General features: G+C 39.9%; 2 protein-coding genes across 6 annotated transcripts in view; one reads left to right on the top strand and one right to left on the bottom strand.

Moving 5' to 3' along the window:
* The window catches only part of LOC127064304 (endoplasmic reticulum aminopeptidase 1-like), an 18381-nt gene extending 4405 nt beyond the window's left edge, over nt 1-13976 (bottom strand). The window contains exons 1-14 of one of the 4 annotated variants that reach the window (XM_050995202.1): nt 13401-13976; nt 9378-10368; nt 3952-4101; nt 3795-3880; nt 3314-3410; nt 3133-3215; nt 2836-3041; nt 2542-2722; nt 2147-2372; nt 1509-2071; nt 1205-1436; nt 720-1125; nt 152-647; nt 1-72 (exon numbers count right to left, since the gene is read on the bottom strand). The exon at nt 1-72 is cut by the window's left edge and continues 4405 nt beyond it. In XM_050995202.1, coding sequence (XP_050851159.1) covers nt 1-72; nt 152-647; nt 720-1125; nt 1205-1436; nt 1509-2071; nt 2147-2372; nt 2542-2722; nt 2836-3041; nt 3133-3215; nt 3314-3410; nt 3795-3880; nt 3952-4101; nt 9378-9507 — 2928 coding nt within the window. In that variant the 5' untranslated portion in view covers nt 9508-10368; nt 13401-13976. Of the gene's footprint in view, nt 73-151; nt 648-719; nt 1126-1204; nt 1437-1508; nt 2072-2146; nt 2373-2541; nt 2723-2835; nt 3042-3132; nt 3216-3313; nt 3411-3794; nt 3881-3951; nt 4102-5391; nt 9314-9377; nt 10369-13400 lie in introns of those variants that run through there. The other 3 variants (XM_050995203.1, XM_050995204.1, XM_050995205.1) reach the window with 3 other exon arrangements.
* A 517-nt stretch (nt 13977-14493) lies between these two features.
* LOC127064328 (high affinity copper uptake protein 1-like) lies at nt 14494-19082 on the top strand. 2 transcript variants are annotated; one of them, XM_050995275.1, is made up of 6 exons: nt 14494-14506; nt 14644-14673; nt 14746-14879; nt 14954-15010; nt 15069-16112; nt 16516-19082. In XM_050995275.1, the coding sequence occupies exons 2-5, from the start codon at nt 14665-14667 to the stop codon at nt 15265-15267; spliced, it is 399 nt and encodes a 132-aa protein (XP_050851232.1). In that variant the 5' UTR covers nt 14494-14506; nt 14644-14664; the 3' UTR covers nt 15268-16112; nt 16516-19082. The 2 variants fall into 2 exon arrangements, with proteins under 2 accessions (XP_050851232.1, XP_050851233.1); XM_050995276.1 differs by lacking the exon at nt 14494-14506 and having other exon boundaries at nt 15069-16187.
* Nucleotides 19083-19679: the final 597 nt, after the last annotated feature.

The following is a 19679-nucleotide window of genomic DNA, read 5'->3' as shown; positions in this document are numbered from 1 at the left end:
TATCATCTCCAAGCTCTGCTCTAGCGCCCGTTTACCACTACCAACGTCCACTTTCTTGAAAAATTCGGAAACCTTGGCAGACACGAGAATGAAAGTTATTTTCTTATAGGATTCAAAGAACAATTGGATATATCGAGAATGTTTCATTTACCTCGCGATAATCGTGTTCCGTAAAGAAATCCGACGTAACAACGGTTATCAAGCCACCCATAGTGAGCGTACCGTTACCAAACAAAGCTTGTATATCGTGCCAGTATGCTTTAAGATGTCGCCAAGCAAGAAACTGCCCTTCCGGATTAGTAGCCACGGATCCTATAACAGTCTCAACGTCCTGAGGTCTCACCTTCTCTCGATCCAAGGAACGTAAAAGATAACGTTGTAACAACCACGGATCCGAAGTAGCACCAAGCGCTTGTAACATCAATGTCTTCTCGCTAGGAACTTGTGTTTTCTGATAAACCGACCAACAATAGTTCCATTCATCTTCGCCCCCAAATTTGATTCCTGCAACGTAAACAACATCGCGAATGTTTGGCCCGACACGTTTGCTATTCGACATCCAATCGTTGAAGAGTGTTTTCGCTGGTTCCACGACACTGTCCAGCTTCACCGATACCGCGGATTGTAGCACCCCAATTCGTAATAATCTAGGAGTAACGTTTCAATTAAGGTAACGCAAAAAGTGAAAGTCGAGAAAATATTTTCTTCGTAATACTAACTTGTCCAAATGAGATCCTTCGTCCGTCCAACCAACATATTTTGTAACAGGACCTAACAATCGTTTAAGAAATTCGATGTATCTCTTGTACGCCCGACTTTCGGCTAATCTTTCCTTCCAAGAGTGTAGGTACCTAAGGGCCGTGGCCCATGGAACGTAATCTCTTTCGTTGAGAAGGTACAAAGATAGTTCCAAAGGGATAGTAGCGTTTAATTCGCCAGCTTCGCATAACGTGAACGCGTCGTCGATAAGATTTGCACGATCTGCCGGACTGAACTGCGTGTGATTGTTGTGTAAAGTCGTGATGATGGACATCCACATATCGTCCGGATAGGTCACTCGATAAAATCCACTTTGATTGATATTGCACTTGATGTACTCGACGTCGCTCGTAATTTCGAAGGTTACTGAAATATCGTAGAATCAACGATTAGACGAAGACATTAGAGAGAATAGAATGAAATATTTTTCAGGGGAGACTCTTACCGTCGGTTAAATTCATCCATATGTTGTGCAATTTATGCGGTTCCTTGTTCGTATAGTAACTCAAAGGAACGTACCATTTGTAGTTGAAAGGAGATTTTTGATTGGAAGTTTCTGTATCATTTTCATTCGACAAGACGAGAAATCTTTTCTGACTGGCTGTGATGGTATTTCCATCACGGATTATCGTGATCAGAGGAAAGCCCATTTGTTCAGTCCACGTATCCATTATGGCCTGTCAATAATTTCGATTTTATTAGATATATAAACTCGTCATTACTGATTCCCTAATATTTCCGACACTTACTTTAACGTCAAACGTGCGATTGACGTGTTTAGTGAAAACGGCCCAAAGGTCTTTGGTGTCTGCATTTCCGTAAGCATGACTATTGAGATAATCGTTTAATCCACTTCTCAAAACGTCTTCGCAAAGGAAACCTTCGAGCATGTTGAGAATCGAGGCACCTTTGCTGTAGCTGATCATATCGAAGATAGCTTCGATCTCTTTGGGGTCGTTGACGTTTATGTTGATAGGATGACTACTGGTGAGTGCATCGAGATCTAAGGCAGGCTGTGTTTTGTCAAGAATGAACTGGTCCATCATACTCCATTCCGGCGAAATGTGATTGACTCCTTTGTACTCGAAGAAACTGGCCGCTCCTTCGTTCAGCCAAAGATCGTTCCACCATTTCATCGTAACGAGATTACCGAACCATTGGTGTGCTAATTCGTGAGCAACGATAACGGCAATCCATTCGTGTGCAGCAGTCGATGTTTCTTCGGGATCGTAAAGTATTGCGGTTTCTCGATAAGTAATTAGGCCCCAGTTCTCCATTGCTCCGGCACCAAAATCAGGTATCGCGATCAAATCTGTAAGGGATACAAGAGTGAATGAAAATCCACCGACTCTCCCATGATAAGATCGTTTCACAATGATCATTGTACCTTGTTTAGGCAGTGGATAATGTACTCCAAAGAAAGACTCAAAGTAATCCATCGTACGAGTGGCGATATCCACCGCGTATCTCGCTTGAGGAAGCATCGATTCTGTTGTGTAAACGCTCACAGAAATGTTTCTCTTCGTCATCTCGGAAATCCTCTTAAAATCGCACACGACGAACGCCACCAAGTAAGTCGACATTTCGACGGATTGTTGAAAGTCATCTCGAAGCTAGAGATTTCATAGAACTTTCATGTAATTAGACTCGAATGAAGACGTTGATTAATTTGTAACAGAGATAAGTCATTAGTAATTAGCAGTTCCAAAAATGTTTGTTTACTGCAGGAAAAGTAAATTTAGGTACGATCGATGGTTATTTTTGATCGTGACGAATACTTACAAGACCGGTGCCCATATAAAATCCAGCATCCTCCGTATTAACAACAGGCATGTTGCAGAGCGCTATGTGAAATCTATCCCTAAATATGGAGACCTTGAATTTCGCTTTGAACTGCGGCTCGTCGAAACAGGGAAACGCTGATCGTGCATACGTGGGTTCGAAATGAGTCGTTGCCAAGTACCTGATAACCAAAAACAATACGATTAAATAATTTTGACGAACGATGAAAGACGTGAAACGAGGATCGCCTCGAAGCGCTTTCCGAATCGAAAATGATTACAATTTCGGAGTGACCTCTTTTCTCCATCGGCGGTGACGTAACTGCTGAGATAAAAACCCTCCAGTTCACTCGCCAGCTTTGAAACGAATCTCAGGTGGACCGTGTAATTGCCCCTTTTTCGAAATTTGCTCTCTTCCAGTTGGAGATACAATTGCTGGTGCGTCGGGTACTCCAGCAATTTCGCGATTTTCAATCTATGGCCTTTGCGATCTTGGACCATCTGCAATGTAATCGGCAACGATCGGAAAAATAATATAAGTGGGAACGTTCGTTCTCGAGTAGATATCGAGCAAATATTTCATCGTTCTTACCTTTTCATTTATTGTCAAGTTGTTACTATGGAAGACGATAAAATTGGTCTCTTTATCGACGTAGAATTCGATCGTGACCTGTCCTGTAAATCGAAACGACGTTATGAATAATTAACGATAGAAATCGACTGAATAATTTTCTATCCTAAATAATATAATAAAAAGAATTCTTAAGATTTACCTTTAACTTCTAAGGTGGTAAGATTTGGATGGATGGTGATGTTATACCTAGTAGGATGCACGAATGTAGGTAGCCTGACGTTATTCCATGGGAACACCTGCAAGAGTCATTGTTATAGCCTTGGCTTATCTATAACTACGCACGTCTTGTCCGTAATAAAGCATTACAAACGTATACCACTGTCCATGTCCCTAATACTAAAATATGCATGACCAATAGCAGTGTTCGTATACTTTGCTTTACGAGAAAGAGAGAGAGAGAGAGAGAGAGAGAGAGAGAGAGAGAGAGCCTAGCGATTGATTTCCCGCCAAGCTGTATCGTTTGCTTGGCCATTCGATTGTTGTCAGAGACTTTCGAGCACGTGCATAAATTAAAATATTATCATTTAATGAACTGCGATATTTGCGGATGTTGAAAGTGATGATTTCGAGAGGAGACATTGAAAATGCGGCATTATTAGAACGCAAAGAATCGTTCGTACCTCCCCATTAGTCGCGAGAGGCTCGTTGCTCTCTTCATCGTCTTCGATTTCCATATTGGCTGGCCTTTGTCCAGCGCAAGGGCAGTCTATAAAAACAAGCCGGTATGAATAACAATCATTAATTAACAAATTCCGATATCGAATATAATACAAGTACCATTTTGTGGTCCCGCGAAGGCAATGATGAGTGATATGGCGAAAAGTAGCGCGAAAACGACGGTGGCTATGCAGAGTGCTCTTTTTTGTGAGCAGACGATTCCATTGGGCTCGTAAATGCTACGTTTGTGCAATCCGGTGTTGCTGTCTTCTGAAACAAAGGAATCCTTCTGAAGAATGCTCGATGATAGAGCCATATGCACGTTTTACTCCTTCGGTAAAAATATCGACGAAGCAGTTCTCGTTTTCTTCCCATTGTTATTCGTCGTTGCTCGCGGAACTCTTGTGAGACTCTTGAATTTTGAAACGGGGCTACGATGTCGATGGGAAAGAGCTTATCGCGGGAAAATTCGTATTTTATTTTTGGACCACGCGAACAAAGCCCGCGCGAATTCGTTCGTTCGTGAAAAGAAAGTCACCGAAAGGAGGTAATGGTGATACGAGGGAGAAGCTTGGAATGCCATAAAAACTCTCTTTTTTCGAGCATAAGAGAATTTCTCGCGTACGAACCATATCAAAGTTTCATACTTTCCACTAGCCACTTGACCCGGATTTCGAACTGCTCGACGTCAGTCTACAATGACGTTAATGCGGTTATGCTCAGAATCCTAGAAAACAACCGCATGAGTTGGAACATTACGTTCCGATTTTCCACGAGTTTCAACGGTACTGAGATCGCGTCTCAATGTATTAAACGTACGCTCGAGTGGGACTCATAAGCAATGATACGCGTGGACGAAACGACGTGAACGACGATGGAAGAACGGAGTCGCGTAACTCGTTCGAACTAGTTTTCACGTCGTTATAAGGGCCATTTGAAATCCTTGAAAGCTGCCTTATCGTTCCGACCGACTTCCGTTTGAACGGGTCGAGCATCCCGCTAGACCTTGCACTAGGTGTAACAAGGACGGAATAATAGTCGAAGAGAAGGAGAAGAAGAAGGAAAGGAGGAGAAGAGAGGAGTAGGGAAGGTTGGGTATCATTATGCGGCCGTCAGAGAGAGAGAGAGAGAGAGAGAGCCGCGTTTATCCTGGTCGTTGCCAATAAAGCACTCTCGATAAGCGAACTCATCAATGAGAGTAAAGGATCGGCAGGACGCGTGGGAAGAAGGGAGGGAGGGGGAGGTAGGGAGGTAGGGAGAAGCAAGGGGTAGTAGGTGTGCGCGCTTTATTTCGAAAGATTGGACAGAAGCTTCCCTCTTATTGATCGTACGCACGTGCTCCTCGTGCAGTCTATTCGCAGCTCGGTAAAGCCGTAAGTGGGCCATCTGATCGGGCAATTCCAAATGAAAACGAAACACGAGTAAACTCTGTTAGGTGGTGGAAGAGAAAGAAAGAGAGAGAGATAGATGTACGGGACATCAACAAATCTTGAAAGAGCGAGAGAGAGAGAGAGAAAGCAGGAAAGAGTGTTTGCGTTGAGCTCGGAGATGATCCCTCACCTGTCAAAAAGGCAACGTCGTCCACATCTTGCTCGCTCATCGCGAACCGATTCGGCAGCGATCTCCGATAAACGAGTCCCTTTACCTGACCGTTGTTCGAGGCATATGAGATTTTGATCAGGGGTTCCCTCTGTTCAGCCAGTATAGTCTCCTTTCCTACTGACACTCTGGTCACCTCGTGCTCCAAGGTCAAGCGATCGTTCAGGGCTGGCCTCGATCCTCCTCGAGCTTTTATCCTTAGGCTCTTGTACCTTGATTAGTTTCGTATCACTTATTGAGTGATTTGGCCGGATTTATCCGGTTATGAATTGTCACCTCACTGCCAAGGATGGAAAGGCGCGAGTTCCAGGAGGCTGCGTTACGATATTATCACGGCGTTCTTTGGGCTCTCGTGTACGGGCGCTCGTTGTACGAGCACGAGCACGAGCACGACGAGGGCCAACGACGACACCACCGACACCGACACGCCACGGAAACGCGCGAAAAAACGAGGATGCGCGAGCTCACGAATGAGTAACCGAATGTCCCGACGACGTCGCCGAGTCTATAACGTCCGACGTGCCTTGACATTTCATTGGCATTAAAGCGCGAATATAGCGACTGCGGGTGTTAGGCAGAAATGGCGGCTTTCCAAAGCACCCTGCTGCTGGTGGTACTGGTGCTGCTGCTGCTGCCGGAAGAGCGCTTTCGCGAGGGGGGTGGATTTCGTCGTCGTTCGTCTCTACTATTCTCGAGGGTTGGACGCGTTCTTTCACGGTGGCGCCATCGTCCAAACGTTTTCAACAACGCCGAGTCAAGCGGGTTTTCTGTTTCTGTTGATCGCGCTGCTCTTGTCGCTGGTATTCTTCTGTGTTTCGAGCTATTGCTTGGTAAAAAGGCTATTCTACACCAAGGGTGCTTCCTTCTATCGACGATTGAGCTTTCGACGAAGACCGCCGCACCTTCTCTCTCTCTCTCTCTCTCTCTTTCTCTCTCTTTCTCTCTCTTTTTCTCTTTCTTTCTCTTTTTATATCGGCGAGCGGTGAATTTAATAGTATTCGGAGTACCCCAATAACTTACTCTCTCGTTGGATTTAATGTAGATTCTTCTTTGAAAAGTACAAACAGCTACGTCCATCGTAAATTCCTCGTTGGCGCATGGTTTTGAATTAAAAAGATCTAACTAAAGTTGGCTTTTTAATGATACGCTCGTAGAAGTCTCTGTGTGCAGGAGTAAGTACCGTGGCTCTTTCCTTTCAGTCAGCTGTTAAGTTAGTAGACCGTTTACATAGCAATCGAGCGAGACGGTACTTTGGTTCTCCGGCAATGGTAAAATACGTGACCGGGAAAAGGACACTTTTTCTTTAAGATTTATGTTGGATTTGGAGGAATAAAATGAAGGCGCAGAAAATGCTGTTTAATTTGCATGATCAACGACGTTCCTTTAAAAAAAAAAAAAAGAAAATTCTAAGCAATATTTCCTAATATTCTTCATCAATCTCTTTGAAATATTTCTTTTCTATAAATCCGTAATTCAATCGTCGATTCGTCGACGGGAGATACTTTTGTAAATCAATTGCTAAATTAAATTAACTATCAACCTTGCCATCTAGTATCTTGCAGCTTCATATTATCTAATATTCAAATCCGATTAAACAAACTACGTTACTCAATCGTCGTGGAAAGAGCGTGAAGCGAACACGAGACGAATTGAAATAGAATTCCTAAGTAGACATCGAATACAGCCAACCTATTTCCAACATTCGTATTCGCGGCATGATCTTCGTGTCTCGAACATAAACGCTTCGAGCAGTCGAGCAACTAGTGTTCCAACAAAATTGGGCATTTACGGGTCTTTTCACGAAGTTCGCTTCTTGAGACTATCCTTCTGTTCTATTAGAAGGATAGAAACAGAGAGAGAGAGAGAGAGAAAAAGAGGAGGGGTGGGAAGAAGAGAAAAGGGGAGAAAGTTGGAGAAAGTGAGAGAGATGGGAGGGAGAAAGAGAGATTGGGAAAGAGCAAACGATGGGGATAAAAAATGAGAAGCCATGGGAGGGTACAATGCTAAATCAATATAAGAACGTGTTTTAAAGACGCGGAGTCGACTGGTTCTTTTTTAAAGAAAGAGAAAGATTTGTATCTTTTGTCCCGGAGATCGCGATTGTTCAATCGCCGAGAGGCTCTCGAGAGTTCTTGCTTAATACCGCAAGCCAGAACACTTCGAATCCACTGCTCTATTTGAGAGATTCGATATATAAAGGCACCAAATGCTGACAATATCACTCTAGAGAGGGTTTCGAAACGAGGTGAGGAGAGAACGTAGAACGGAGAGAAGCAACGCTTCCAGCTCTTCCGCTTCTTCCTCTTTCTCTTTCACTCTCTATCTTTCTCGTTTGCTCTCTGCCCTAAGGCCGTAACCTCGCGATAGCTCTAAGAGGGTGGTTCCTTCATAAAGCAAATGGCGAGACACGGGAAATGAAACACTCTTTTCACCAGAGTATCCTTTCTTTCGAAGGAATACTACTGGTCCTAGCAAATGTTTTTCAACGAATCCAAAGACTCGCTTTTGTTAGGGCACATCGTTGAATTAAAACGAGGAATGATGTATACAATGTCGTATTTATAACGAATCGTTAAAGCGGTCTTGTGCATCGAGTTTTCTAGTTATTTTATAAGATCACGAGAGTGCGTTAACGTCGATAAAATGTACTGATTTGGCACGTAAAGGAGATAGAACGAAAGGAGAGCGTTCTACTAGATGCCAGAATAGATATATAAATCGACGCAATTTCAAAGCTTCGCCATGAAATACCTATCGTTTCGAAGCTATAAACTTAATCGGTATATGCGTTCTTTGAATTTATACGCGTTTTACGCATCGTAGAGAGAACCATAAAGCTTTTAACATTTACGATCGTTCTTTGATCCGTCGCCTTTCTTGGCAATCTCGATCAATGATATCTTTTATCGAAAGCTTTGAAATGTTTGTCTCGTATCAAAGATTATCGCGAAAATAATATCAGGTTTTCATCTGTCGCTTTAACAGATCCATACCATAATCCGATCTATATCGTAAATACGATCGTAAAATAGGATTAATAAACGAACAAACGAATATACGATTATATATAACGTCCTCGTTTATAATTCGTTTTTCGGAAAGACAACTTCACGATTGACGAATAATTTAGTGATTTATTAATGCCCAGATTTCGAATCACCTCGCTGTTCGTAGAATCGGGAGACATTTATAAACGACTGAACTTTTGAACTTGTGACCTCCTCCATCCCCTTAACTCAGTAGTTTCGTCCAGCCTACATTAGGCCCGCGAAGATAACACGGATCTTGATGCGCGATATAAATTATTCCGATATTTTCCCTCGTCTCGCATTGCACACACCAATTCCAACGTAGTACATTTCGTTTCTTACGGTCGCTCCGATGTACGCTTTACGATCGCACCCTGAAAAATTTATGTTCGGTCGAAGGTCGACGTTTCCAAAGGCAACGTTCGATACTTTTTCTCGAATAAAAAGATTATCCATTCCACTCGGTTTTTATATTATTTAATATAATCGATCGGTAATAAACGCGTTAAAAAGAGAAAGAGAGTTTAATCGATTTTTGACAAGTAATGATTATATAAATCAATCATTTATATAAGAAGTCGAGATAGAAAAGTAATCTCGTGGGATCGAGAGAAGCATCCATCTCGGAACGTTTAAGCTTGAGTAGATAGCGTCAAGCGTTAGTCACGCGAAGTTTAGACATATATATATATGATTCTCTTCCCCCCTCCCCCCTTCTTCCTCTTCTTCTTCTTCTTCTTCCTATTCGTTGTTTTTCGATAGTAGACATAGTATGAAACATTATACAATTATATAACATAGATAGAGAATGTTCAACGAGCAACGATTCCATAAACTTATCGCGATTGTCGAGATCTCAAAAGGAAACTTATCGCGATCTGAAAAAAGAAAAGAATGATAATTCGATCTTTGACCTACCTGAAATCACTGGTACTTCCGTGCTATTGGCAGTTCCGTTTTGCCCGGGGCTACGTGAACTGGATGTTCTACCCAGGGGTTCCATTCGGATAACCTCGCTGCTCTCTCGAGTTGACGTCTGCCCCGGCATCCTATTCTTATCTAACGTTCTCTTCTCCGTAGCAACTCCTTTATCTATCCTCTGAGCAGGCAGCGCTCTGCGAATTTCTCGGCGATTCGCATAGCTCGAAGTCGACGACCACGACGACGAAGACGAGGACGTCTTCCTTGTCGTACCAGCGTCGACGTATCGACGCCTTCTTTGAGACGCGAAATTTTCTCCTCGCGTACTCCCTCCTCCCTTCCATTTAGGACGAGCTCGATCAACGAGAGCTACCGGACGATCCACTTTTCTTGTATTATATATATATATCTCTATTTCCGAACGACCTCTCCTAAATTTTGGACCTTGGTCCCTATTAAATAGGGTGCCTATTTGGCACAAGTGTAAAACGTTAAAAATTTGGCGAGTTTTAGCAGTCTTTGAAAAACACGGAGGCTTGACGAACGTCTAAGGAATTTTCCTTTCTTTCCTCGAAATCCTTCCAAACGTTTTCTCTTCTTTCCTTTCTTTTCTACGTGGTCCGCGAGAAAATATCGCCGATGGTTGACGACGAGTCATTACGCGTTTCTTTTCCTCTTTGGTCGGATTGATTCGGCGCGATTTCACGAGAGTTGTTCACTCGACGTTCCTTTCTCTCTCATCGCGTACCCATCATCATCGTCGTCATCATCCTTGTCATCGTTGTCATCGTCGTCGTCATCGTCGTCGCAATCGTCGTCGCAGTCGTCGTCGCAGTCGTCGTTCTTCCTGTTGTTGTCACTACCTTTGCTACTGTCATTCTCGTCGTACTCGTCTTCGGTGTCATTGCATCGTTAATTAACTGGAGCGCCGGTGTACGCATCGTAGGGTAACGTTTTCTTGCCTTTAAGCTAGCTGCCCTCGTTACGCCTGAAACAGGATTGAAAAGGCCGGCTACTCTTGTGTGACGATTAATTAAGCGTTGAAGTTAAAGTAGCGTGCGCGTGTAAGAACGCGCGACCACCAATCCGGTTTGTTGCGTAGTTAAAAGGGTGTCACTTGGTAGGGGAAAACAAAAATAACATCGGAAGTTCTTTAAATACGATCGATTCTACCTCCTTCTTTCTTCTTCTTCTTCTTCTACTACTACTACTACTACTACTACTACTACTTTTTTCTCTTTTCTTCTTTTTTTACCTCTCCTACTTGACCGACTCCTCTTCTCCTACTATAAGACGCTTTTCGATTGAGATACGAATCCAACGGATGTTGCTAATTCAAGAAAACTAACTCGCTATTTTACGTGAATCTCTACGTATATCTCTACCAACATACGTACAAGATATATATTACTGAATATTTTAGCACAGGATTAACCCGCTTGTCTTGGAAATTTTATTTATGATCTACCAAATGTTTCTACGAACTTTCCCGTAAGCGTTTGGTATTTGATATCCATTAAAAGTGTCACGGCAGCCTTAAGAAGCATTTACGAGGATAAAACGATCGTATGCTTTCATTAGCTCGGTATCGAATTTACTTCGACCCCTTTTCTCGATATAATAGAGACATACGACACCGATGTGAGATTTTCTACGTTGTTCTGTGTTACACGATTTACGTCCTATCATTTATTTACTACATAGATTTTCATATATAAAAAGAATAATCGAACGAAGTATATAGCGCATTATCAAATCGTTCACTTGTTCTAGTCGATATCGTTCGAGGTAAAATTTTCTCCCGCTTATGACATCCGCTTGAATACAGGGAAAATCGATTTTCGAAGGCTTACGGGAGTTAATACGTTCTCAACTGAGAAAGAAAGACTTTCCCATTTTACGAGATTTTCGATGAGAATCATCGTTACCGTCTATCATATTGATTTTTTATATCGTCGAAACGAATCCGTTTCTAAACGACGATTCTTCGACTTTATATCTACTGGGAATATCTACCTATCGTCGTTCGGTTCCAATTAATAACGAGGCACAGCCTACAGAAAATTATTTGGGAAAGGATATATTCAGGGAATATCGATTTTCGCGCGACATAACTATGGTTACGCGCGAGCGAACGTTTTCACCCCAGCAAGGAAAACGAGAAACGAGATCGAATAGGAGATCACACAGAACGTAGAGAAAGTAGAGAGAGAACGTAGAGAGAGAGAGAAAGAGAGAGAGAGAAAGAGAGAGAGAGAGAGAGAGAGACAGAGAAGAAGGGAGAGGGTGTCTTTTTTTATTTTACTTTTTTTTTCTATTGACGAATGACAGACTGTACGCAAAAGACCTTCGTCTGCTCAAAATAATTTACGAATTATATCAATATTTTCTTTTCATATCGACTTAAGTTTTCACATTTTCCTGTATTATATTCATGACTTGAAAAGTGCTCTCATTCGTAAATTGCAATTCATTTGATTTATATTCTAATAATTAAAGACAAGTAAACAATGCCTATTACAATTACATCGATAATCGATTCATATTACGTCCATATTTTTTTTTTCATAGTAGCGTGAGCAATTCACAACTGATAACAATTTTCTATTTTCTATTTTTATTCCTTTGATAGCAAAAGAAAGAAAAGCAAGTTAGTCATAACGTTTTATTTGCATTGTCATGCTTTTAAAATAACTAATAATATACGTAGAAATTATTCATAATTATTTCTTTTTTTCTTTCCGTATGAGAAATAAATCAAGATAAGATAAAGGGAAATTATTTAGCGTGTGAACTTAATAGAATTTAAAGGATTTCTCATATTACTCTTATCGTTCGAGATGCTCGTATAATTACGAACAAATGTCTGTCTCCGTAGACGTCGACTTCTCCAAAGACGAAGATGCAATTACGCGCATTCGCGGTAACTATGACGTACACTTAAACGTAACCTTAATCACAGCGATGACCGCCGCAAATTTCGTTCATTAACGTCATAGTAATCTTGTACGTACGTGTTCTTAAGTAGAGTCACTCCCTTTTTCGTGTAAATACATTATGCAATACGACAAGCATATCTTTTCGTGTATAATAAAAATCAAGAACATTACACGTTATATCTACCTTTAAACAGCGCGTTCCGTTCTTGCGTGCATTCTTTTTTCTTTTTTTATAGCAAAATCATATACACTATTATATAACAAAATTGTCTACATCATTTTATTAGAAAATCATATATATATATATATTTTTCTTTTTCGTTGTATGTGGGCGTGAGCAAAAAAAAAAAAAGAAAAAATATTATCGTACTGCGTTTGAGAAAGAAATTGGAAAATAATCCATTCGGTTAAAACGTTGAATTTGTCCATCGCTCTCTCGCAAAATAAATAAATTTGTTATTGGAATGGAAAACTAAATTAAATTTGCATGATCCCGAGCATATTGGAACATTAACGAAGCATTTAAATCAGCGAGCTACCGGAAGGATTTTTCGAGATGAAAATGTCCGAATGAAAAATATTCCGTACTATCAATCTCCACGTCTGATCATTACGCGACATGTTCCATTGGAAACATAAGGTTTTCGTTAATTAACGTCGTTTAATCGTCGTACGTCGAATTAACGACAAAAAAAAAAAGAAGACATTTTTATCTCATTCGCGCTCGATCCCTCGTTGTTTCACGCACATCGGCGCACCTGGTGCGCGCGTGGTGCGTACAACGAGCGTTTCTCGCGATGGAGCGTTGACCCTGCCCTGTCTCCCGCGCCGGAAACTCTAGCCGGAAAAAGGAGAAAATATTTTTATGGTCGGTACAACAAAATGGAAAGATAACGGAAACCTTGGAAAAAATATTCTATTCTTGAAGAAACGATAAAGAAAAGTCATAATACAAAGAACATGATAATATTTATGAGAGAGAGAGAGAGAGAGAGAGAGAGAGAGAGAGAGAGAGAGAGAGAGAGAGAGAGAGAGGGAGAGAGAGAGAGAGAGACAGACAGACAGAGGAAAGATAACACACCTGTTTTTATCTGAATTTTCCAAGTCCACTAACGAGCAACAGGAAGGCGATTAGTTGATCGTCGAGGAAATCACTCGTTCCGTTCTCACTGTGTCTACTTCTCTTGTCCACTGTTATTCTTCGATCAAACGAAAAGGAAAATGCAGGTAATCTTATTCGACGAGTCTAAAGGTGAATGCATCGTAGCTTTGATTATAGAATCTAGCGTATAACGAGACGTACGAATGGACGGACGAACGTCTTCGTACGTAAGTACGTACGAAGGAAAGAACGAAGATGAATCAGGGATAAAAACAAAACAAAAAAATAGGAACGAACGAACCAGCGAATGAACGATAAAGCTTAATGCTTTCCTCTCCTTCTTGTATCGCAAACGTACACGACGATGCGCACCGGCGTCCTCGACGAAAACGGTCGAGCCGTGGTTCGAATGGAACTGAAGGGAGCGAGAGAGAACGTTTGAGAATTGAGCGTGGCTGAATTTCCGGACGCAGGGAGGCGCGCCGGTCAGTATCAGCCACAGGTTGCGCTCCTCTCGTTCACGCAGGCCAGGCATCTTCGCGGCCTGATCCTTCGAAAGGAGGGGTTGGTATGCGCGTCCTTCCAATCTCTCGCTAGATCGAGACGCGCGCCCGACTAAAAACCTACCCCTCTCTACTTGCCCCTTCTCCTATCGTTTCCTTTCCTTCTCTTCTCTTCTCTTCTCTTCTTTTCTCTTCTCTTCTCTTCTCTTCTCTTCCCTACCCTCTTCTCTGCGCCCGACTCCTCCCCAACCTACCCTCTCAACGACCATGAGAAATTCTTCGATCGCTTTTTCGTTCGTCTTCACACTCCCATATTATCGACTTTTTCAACCCCTTTTCATTCCTCTAAAACCATTTATCGCGTCTTCTTATTAAAACTAAAGATCGAATTTCGATATGACCACCAATATTGAACTTTATCTCGACATGTTATTGTACTCGCATCAGACGATCGATCGACTAGCATTGGTTTATAATTGGGGAAGAATAATACCTTGAAATAGAATCGATCGTTAATTAGTTTCATTTCATATGCGACAATTATGATCATTATTTCTTACGATATATCTTGTAGGTACATGTGTACGTATATATATATGTATATATATATATATATATATATATATATATATATATATAAATAGATAGATACGTTATCTTTTCGTCGATAAGAAATACTTTGCTCCGCAGACAAAAAGTTTATCTTAAAGAATTTTCAGGCATCGACTGAATACGCCAAGATGCATTCGGTGTGTCATAAAATTATTAATTCACTCATTTCTTTTGAGTAATGGCAATGTTGTTAATATATTTTTTTTTAGATGTTCTTTCACGGTGGTGTCAGTGAAACGATTCTTTTCAAAGAATGGCGAACGACAGATTGGATTGGCATGGGTGGTTCCATGATCGGAATTATTCTGCTTACGATGATTTACGAAGGACTGAAAAGTTATCGGTAAGTCACTTGATATTATGATCTTCAAAAATTATAATCCCTTTAAACGATTTTTTTTTTCTTATTATTTATAGCGATCATCTTTTTAATTATACAGCGTTGGCAAACAAGAATATAAGGAAAACGAGGATGTAAGTACATCATAATTATCTTTATTTATGATAGTAACGATCGTTCGTGGTATTTCAGACAGATGATCTTTTCTGTGGTTCATCTGCTTCAAGTGATATTACATGTTTGCCAAATGATAATAGGATATTTTCTAATGCTAATATTTATGACTTTCAACGTCTGGTTGTGCATCGCCGTGGTAATTGGAACAGCAATCGGTTATTGGCTCTTCTCTTGGAAAAAAATAAACAGTGACTATGTGGATTGCTGTTCGTGATAAAATGATCGTTTTCTAAGTAGCACTATAATTTAATAATAATTATTTCTACCGTGGTAATTAATCTCCCCTCTGTAACTCTATCAACACAATGTTATTAAATATTAATGCTTCATTTCATAATACACTTTAATTCTCTATTATTATCGATAAAAGGGTTAATAAGATTAATAATAAAACAATATAATAATAATAATAATAATAATAATAATAATAATAATAATAATAATAATAATAACAATAATAATAATAATAATAATAATAATATATTTGTATAATTATATATTATATACGTATTTATTTTTTATAAATCAATTTATTTTTTAAAAGATATGCTAAAGTAAAACTAACACAAAGGATACACACACACACACACACACTTACAGTTTCATTTATCCAGTGCATACATATAATATCTGATAAACATTTGCTCGTATCAACTGTTGTTATCTAATCAGCTATTTTTTCCTGATCTTAAAATTGACAAAACAATCAATCATTATCAATGAGACCGAAATCATATAATCTAACATATCTCGATTCATCCGTCATTTCTTGTTAGAAACGCGAACCTTTCGGAAGAAATGGCTTCCAATAGATTTCCAGAAAGCAGTCGTGGTCGTGTGGACGACGAAAATTTTCCTGAAATAAAATCATCGAAACAAATCATTTTAGGGTGGGACAGTTTTAATTCGATAACATTCTTGATCCTGATCGTACTTTTTACCAGTTGGTGTTTGACATATTTCATAACTTACGTGCCAAAAGAGGAGCATAATGTTCACAATAATCCTAGTGATGGTGGACACGGTAATCATTCAGCGCATGGATATTAAAGATAAAAGGTAGATGGAAAAAGAAAAATAATTTAATGAATAAAAAAAAAAAAAAAGATAATAAGTTCCATAAATCTATAGCATGTAAGTACCACTTGACAAATTTATGAAATTAAGAAGATTGAAAATTAGAAACTATATATTTTTTAAGACAAGTTTTAAGAAGTTACAAAAAAAAGAACTGTTCTTTTGCTTAAAATCGAACAAAGTTTAAAATAATAGTTCTTTCTTTTACCTGGCCTAGTTATCTTTCTTGCATTATCAACGATAACAAAAGATAATTGGCACACCTGTTGTTAATTACGTTCATCTGGAAGATTGATAAGCTAAATACAAAAGCTAAATAAGATAAATACGGTAATAGGCGTAACAACAAGCAACCCGTTTCTATTTTTCATTTTTCTTATTTCAGATGACCGTGATTGATCTTCATTTAATGTTCAACGTGTATTGATGCTTATTAATGAAAAAGAAAGAAAAAGAAAAAAGAAAAGAACCTGTGATCTATAATAAAACGTACATATGGTTGTTAATCGTTCCATAGAAATAAATAAAAAGGAGTTGTATATAATGGATTAGGCTGTTTCTCAATGCGAAAACGAAATGTTCTATCTTTGCATCCATTTCAACAATATGATCGTTCTATATCGATGTACGAAGAGAACTCTTGTTATCGGTTAAATCTGGAACAACGTTGTGAATTTCAAGGAGCCGAGAGATTGGAAGGTACCCTCGTTAGCCTCGATAACGAGACGGTTTAATCATCTGTTCGACAAGAGAGAGAGAGAAACTTTTCCTACCATAAAGCAATTTGTCCTATTAAAGAATCACAGTCAAAGAAGAGAAGCAACCGAACGAATTTACGTCCGAGTTGTAGATCGTACATACGTCGTATACCGACGATTAATAATTCCTTTATTATGACGATAATATCGTTGTTTACAGGAGAAAAAAAAGTACTTTACAATGAGAAATAATTATACACGACTGGTGAGGATTGTCCAGGAATCTTTTTCAATGGCCGACGGCGAGGGAGGACAAAGAGCGCAAAAGTAGGAGACCGACAGAAAGAGTCATTATGCTCGACGTGCCTACGAGGGAAGAGAATCTCGCGTAATTTTGCGTCGGAGGATTTGCGGGTGAAAGGATTGGTATAGTTTGGAGCGGAGGAAAAAAAAATAAATCCACCTCGTTGTCCGCGATTCAACAAGGGAAAGAAAAAAAGTAAGAAAGAAAGAAAGAAAGAAAGAAAGAAAGAAAGAAAGAAAGAAAGAAAGAAAGAAAGAAAGAAAGAAAAAGGAAGCCAATGATAATCACGAATACAAACGATTCTTATAAGATGGCCTTGTTTATGAAAGCAAGTAAAACCTGATCTATTCGAATTCATTGAACTTTATATCATATCTATTTGGATCATGTTATTTCATCGAATCATTGGAAATATTTGAATGGAACGTTCGTCTCGAATGTTTTACGTTGTCGTCATGGTTCCTGAAAAATGCATAACGTTGTATGCTCACAAAATTGGAAAGAAAAGGATAGTACGTGCACTGCACTTTCTCTCCCTCTCTCTCTCTCTTTTTCCCTTTCTTCCTCTCTCGTATGTGACTTTACAGTGTTCTTGCGCCCCCGGAGAGAAGATTGTTGCGCAAACGTCAGAGAGAAAACATGCGACGTGTACATAGACACGATTTTTAATACGCCTCTTGCGAAACTGGCTCGCTCGCAGAATTTTATCAGCCGCCTTGGATCTTCCTCTTCGCGATCACTGAAACCCAAGTATTGCTTTTGGGAATTACCGATCTCAGAGGGATCTCGCTGAAGGTTCTCTTTTTCTCTCTTTTTCTTTTCCCCCATCTCTCTCTCTCTCTCTCTCTCTCTCTCTCTCTCTCTCTTAGTTTCTCTACAAAGAGAAAATGAAAAGAAGAGAAAAAGAAAGTAAGAGAGACATCGTAGTAGGATATTCCCGAAAAGCCAGAACGATGGAAAAAGCATTTCCACGTTTGTGCTTGCGATCTTTCAGACTGTTGTAATGAGAAACGTCTCTGTCATTGGTCGATTCTCTCGATGACATTTACAGTCTTTGTAAAATGACCTTACTTTTTATTTTTCAACTGAAGAGATAGAAAGAGAGAATAACTTCTTAGACATTTAAAATATCTTCGAAAGTCTTTCCAATGAAAAAAAAAAAAAAAAAAAAAAAAAAAAAAAAAAAAAAGAAGAAGAAAAAAGTCGTTCTGACAAAAAAAAAGATAAAAAGAAAAGACAAAAAAAAAGAAACATTTGCAATTTATTTGACATGACAAACGAAATTTCTGATGACACAATTAATCTCTATTTTCGCGAATTATAAATCCCTACAAAAATAAACGAAAACTATTGCAATATGTAAATATCGTTACGATGGAACATAAATTAAGAAAGATACGTAAGGACAGACACGTTAACAGTGGTGATTCGTATTCGAGAATTTATTTCCTCGCAAGGAAGGCGGTCAACGACGACGACGACAACGACGACGACAGGAAGACGCCGAAGAGAATCATAGAAAGGATATGCACTTTCGAGTAAGGTAGAATCGTCGACCGTTAATTCACGTTATCGGAACAACGTTGATTCGCTGCTCGTGTCGTCGTTATGTCCTACATATCGTATGTACGAGTCGAGTTCGCGAGAGACAAAGATATGGCTCGTTCCGTGAAACGCTTCGGTCAATCGATCGTCCTTAAACGCTATATCCTCCTTTTGCATCGTCCTGGAGTTAATGGTACATGGATATTGACATATTTCGAGGATCGAGTATTTTCAAATTAGAAGGGTGAACATATTTGAGTGTATGATCTATAAGACAGATTTAAGAAATAAAAAGGAAAAGAAAAGAAGAGATAATCAATTTTAACAATATCCGTATTATACATTTTGAAAAAGAGAAGGTTGAATGTAACGTGAGGGTTGTAATTATCTCGAAATCAATGTTAAGGCGCGAAAAATCTCATTATTTTTCCCCTAAGCTCGCTCGCTCGTTCCTTTTCCATATCGTCCACCTCTTTCCTCTCTTTGTCCTATCGTTCAACCGCCTTAGGCCACCTTTGTGCATCGCGAAGTGCTTTGTACGCGATAATCCATGGAGATTGCGGCTCAATGGCTTGTGGAATTTTTCTCTCTCTCTCTTTTTTTTTTTTTTGCTCTTTTTCTATACTGTAGTTGCACCCTTTTTTCGATCGTAGATCTTTTTTCTCTCTCCTCTCTCTCTCTCGTTCGTACACAGGTTAGTTACAGTTTGTAGCTTATCCTTGAAAAAGGGCCACTCGAACGAAGGTCGTGTTCATCGTGTGTGGTGAAGTTTCCAACCTCTCGCATTCCCGTAACTTTTGACGTTACGCTCGAATGACAGGCGTTTACCGATGCAATTGGCATTCATCAAAACGAAGCGTGCATTTTCGTTGGCGCCGTGTTCATGGCGCATAGGGTGATCGATCTTCTCGCGAAACGCTTTCCCTCGTACTTTCGAGAGGTTGTTCCCTTTCGATCAACGTTATCACCGTTTGTTCCTGATTCTCATGATGTTTTATTCAT

Source organism: Vespula vulgaris, chromosome 5, assembly GCF_905475345.1.
Source record: "Vespula vulgaris chromosome 5, iyVesVulg1.1, whole genome shotgun sequence".
NCBI lineage: Eukaryota > Metazoa > Arthropoda > Insecta > Hymenoptera > Vespidae > Vespula > Vespula vulgaris.
Note: the sequence above shows the minus strand (reverse complement) of the source record. Positions and strands in the feature narration are given on the sequence as shown.